We start from the raw sequence: 4,419 nt of genomic DNA on the forward strand, positions 1-4,419 counted from the left end.
TAAAGTTGGCTGTTATTACCTTTAAAAGGCCATTCAAACTGAAATTGTACTTTTTATTGAATAGATACCTCCAGTGAGTTCTGAAAGAGGCCTATTCATAGTAACCCACTCACTGTGGCCGTCATTCAGAGCAATAGCTAGAGAATGTGTTTGGTTTGGAAGCTCTAGAGCCAGCCGCCATTCATTTCCATGGCAACTCCCCCTGTCAAAGTGGTAAAACCTGGAGGGTACGAAAAAAAGAGGGAGGGGAAAAAAAGATAGAGCGAGAAAAAGAGAGAAAAGGGACCCAGGTGGTTAGTCACTAGCTCTGGACGTTATCAGGAGTTTTCAGCCTAACAGGAAGTACTATAGTGTGGGCCCTAGAACTTCAGAGAAAAGGAATGACATGGAGCTTTACCACTGGAGAGCTGAATGATTATTGGTCAAATGACGTCTTATTTCCAGGTTGTTTTAGCAGTGTATTGTTGTGGTTCAGCACACAGTGATATTTGTTTGTGTTGTTGACATGTAGGCTAGTCCTAACTAAAAGGAGTGAGGGGCTGAGCTGTGAAAACAGTAGCAACTGTGACCTCATGACAATTGACAACAGAGCAGTGAAATATGGTGAGTATAAAATATATCATTTATAATGATGAGTGACTTTATGGATGAAATATGGATTATGATTTTCGAGAACAACTTTGTGTCGAGAGAGCTACAGGTATCCAAAAAACTTGAATGAGGTCGTAGAAAAGGAACACAGATTATTAGATATATTTTTTAAATAACGTATGTGGTTGAAGAATTCATGCACAGGAGTGCCTGGGCCTGGTAATTTCTCAACCACGTAAACCTTTTTGGGGGATTTGATTCTTCCTGTTTAATGGATTATGATTTATTACAACAGAGTGGCTTTGATTTTACTAACTTCCTGCTATTTACATTATTTTTTATTTTGAGTTACCTAAAGTACAACTATCATATTTCCTAACTAACTTCTCTTGTGTGTGTGTGTGTGTGTGTGTGTGTGTGTGTGTGTGTGTGTGTGCGTGTGGATGTGTGTATGTGTGTATGTGTGTATGTGTGTTTCAGAGTGGGGGTTACGACGTGGACCTGTTTGTGGACAGTCCAGACTATGACCTGCTCTGCACCATCTGTAGATCTGTCCTGAGGTGTCCTGTCAGAGTGGCCTGTAACCATGTCTTCTGCAAGACCTGCATCCTACAGTGGCTCAGGAGGTACAGTACACAGGATCATGTCCTCAGTTTAGGAGAAACTGTAGATAAAATGAATATTGTAACCATCACTGGTTTATCATTAGAACAGACAGTAGCTGTATTATTATGAAAGGTATGGAGCAACATCCCACTGGATACACACTGGTTGAATCAACATCGTTTACACTTAATTTCAATGAAATGGAACCAACGTGGAATAGACGTTGAATTGATGTCTGTTCCCAGTGGGATGTGGTTCTAATTTTGGGCACATTTTCACAGTGCTGAAAGATGATTACCATCTCATTTCTTCTGGCTTCTACTGTAGAAATGATCATTTTAAAGTGTAAAATGAATTTTGTTGATTCAATTCAGCTCTCTTCTCTAGACAGGAGACATGTCCCTGCTGTAGGAACACTATCAGTCCCAGCTTTATGTTTGTCATGTACAAATTGAGTAAAACTATCAGCCGCCTCAGGATTAAGGTGAGTCATCACAGCCTGGTGTTGCTAAATGTTTCTATTACAAAGTCATGGGGTTCATTTTTTCCAGAACTAATGTGTGAGGGCCACACTGTGGGAAGGAAACTGAATGTTTCAAGCATAGAGGAACTCATTTTCCATCATGCCTCTCATATAGAATAAATCATTTCTTCATAAATCATTCAAACAACCGACGGCAATCTTTGACTTTCCCACACTCTTTCACTTCCTCTCCTCTCCCCTCTCCCCTCTTCTCTCTCCTCTCCGCTCTACCCCTCTCACTCTCCCCTGTAGTGTAACAACGAGGGATGCTCGGCCACTTTCCCTCTGTCTGAGGAGTTCCTCCATAGTTCCTCCTGCCAGTTCCAGAGGGTCCCATGCCCCCACCAGGGCTGTGGTTCCTTGGTGCCCCGCTCAACCCTGGAGGTCCACTCACAGCATTGCCAGCACTGGAGCCAGCTCTGCCCCATGGGCTGTGGTACTCTGCTCACACAGTCCACCCAGCCCCAGCACAACTGCTTCAGGTGGGTGGGTGTTAAAACACTAGGAGTGGGTGGAAAAGGGATATATCATTTGTATCTTGAATTTAGAAGCATTCCTCACTTTATTTCTTTTAGCAGACACTCTTAGTGGGTGCATACTTTTTTTTTTTTTTTTCATACTGGTCCCCCGTGGGAAACAAACCCACAACCCTGGCTTTGCAAATGCCATGCTCTACCAACTGAGCTACACAGGACTGTTGATTAGTAGTAGTAGTAGTAGATTAGTAGATTAGTAGATTAGGTGAGTTTTACTTTCCTGGAATCCAAATTTAGTATCACTGAGAAGGAAAGGAAGTAGAACGATATTCAAGTCATAAGAAGGAATTCCCCTCGACTTTGCCCACAAATTGGGGCAAACAAACATTATTTCCCATTGACCCATATTGTAAGAGCCAACTTCGTCGTCGATTTTATGTTATACAGAAATAACAAAACATGCTGAAAAGCTGCTGTGTTGTTCAATGTACATGTAGCCAGGTCAATAATCCCGACCTACGGTTCGTAATGCTCCAACGTAGGGAAATAGAGCCTGCGAGAAGAGCCCTGTGGCTTCAGGATATACGGTGTGGGAGAGTGGGAAATGTGGGGACCTAATGTTCAAGTAGGGTACATTACATTTACATTTAAGTCATTTAGCAGACGCTCTTATCCAGAGCGACTTACAAATTGGTGCATTCAACTTATGATAGCCAGAGGGACAACCACTTATTTTTTTTATTTTTTTTATGGGGGGGTGGGGGAGGCGGGGTAGAAGGATTACTTTATACTATTCCAGGTATTCCTTAAAGAGGTAGCTATGTGTATGGAAAACCTTTCATCACAGATAAGACATTTAACTTGTTTAGTATAGTCAGTTTGTAACTCCGCTCACTACTTGTAGCTGTATAGTCTGTTTGTAACTCCACTCACTACTTGTAGCTGTATAGTCCATTTATTTGTGTTGTTACTCTTGGCTAGCTTAATGTTCCAGTCGGTAACTAGCTAGCATTCACTCACAAGTGGCTGCTAGCACCCTCATGAAAAGGGGCATGACAGAAGCCCTACTATATTACGTTTTTCTAAGTAGTGCGAACACTCGGGAACAGGCAATGTTGAAAAGTAATCTTTAGACATGTTATACTTTTCTTAAATGTAGTTTTGTAATTGACTAAAACAAGCAGACAAGAAAGGTCACTTTTTTCTGTGAGCCAATGGGGTAACCAAGGTAACCATGGGTTGTCTTCCCCCCAAGGCGGTGCCACAACGTTCTATCTAATACCGACTGGGAGTATATACAAATTCTCTAAGTGAAGCTCGGTATAAATGCATGAATCCCCTATGATGATAATGATGCTTACCCCAGGCAGCTGAGGCAGCAGGTGGAGGCCCAGAGGCAGAGCCACAGAGCCATCGCTAGCGCCCTCCGGAGGAAGATTGGGAGAATGCAGGCCGCCATGACACACGTCAGGAGGCAGGTGGCGCTCATCTGTGAGAGCCTAGAGGTCATGGGAGAGGAAGAAGGAGAGGGAGAGGGAGATGAATACGTAGAGGGTGAGGGGGAAGGAGAAGGGGAGGGGGAGGTGTATGAGGGATATGGAGAGGGGGAGACTACAGGGGAGACTACAGGGGAGAGTAACACGAGCAGCAGTAGCAGCAGCTCCTGAGATGGGAATAGTTTTTTTTTTTTTTACAAATGATTAATTTACTTTTTATATGACATGTTTTTTTTATATATAAAAGTCTGTTTATGCGGAAATGTGAAAATTAAAGAGGTTTGGATTTTAATGATTTTAATGAAACTGTTAATTTCATTTTGGTGTATTTTGTAAAGACTGCAGATGTATTCTCATGGATTGTTTTATTTTCAGAATGTTTTTATTAGGTTGATTATTGTATCTAGGCAAATCCAAATCTCAAATGATTAAAAACATGACAAAAACACTTCTCTATGCCAAGGTTTTATTCAATGATCGTTTTCATCTTCCATGTATTAAATATGGACTGTCTGCTCAAAAGGACATTGAACTGTAAACAATTAAAACAGCAAGCAAACTCACATCTCATTACTGTTCCTCACATGTAAACATTGACCAAAGGTATCACTTAAAGTCAGTTGAAGTCCTGTAATATACAGTATCCCACTACATTTGGTGACACATCTACTTGTAGTGCTGTGAGAAAGTCAAGGATGTCATAGCGTCATTGGGCCACAGGGAGGCA

General features: G+C 41.8%; 1 protein-coding gene across 1 annotated transcript; it reads left to right on the forward strand.

Moving 5' to 3' along the window:
• Positions 1-661: 661 nt before the first annotated feature.
• On the forward strand, positions 662-3,863 carry LOC311122870 (RING finger protein 151-like; the record flags this gene model as incomplete). Its single annotated transcript, XM_084158113.1, has 5 exons — positions 662-700; positions 1,072-1,217; positions 1,585-1,681; positions 1,973-2,202; positions 3,563-3,863. The coding sequence occupies 5 exons, from the start codon at positions 662-664 to the stop codon at positions 3,861-3,863; spliced, it is 813 nt and encodes a 270-aa protein (XP_084014239.1).
• Positions 3,864-4,419: the final 556 nt, after the last annotated feature.

Source organism: Coregonus lavaretus (assembly GCF_964263955.1).
Source record: "Coregonus lavaretus genome assembly, chromosome: 1".
Lineage (NCBI taxonomy): Eukaryota > Metazoa > Chordata > Actinopteri > Salmoniformes > Salmonidae > Coregonus > Coregonus lavaretus.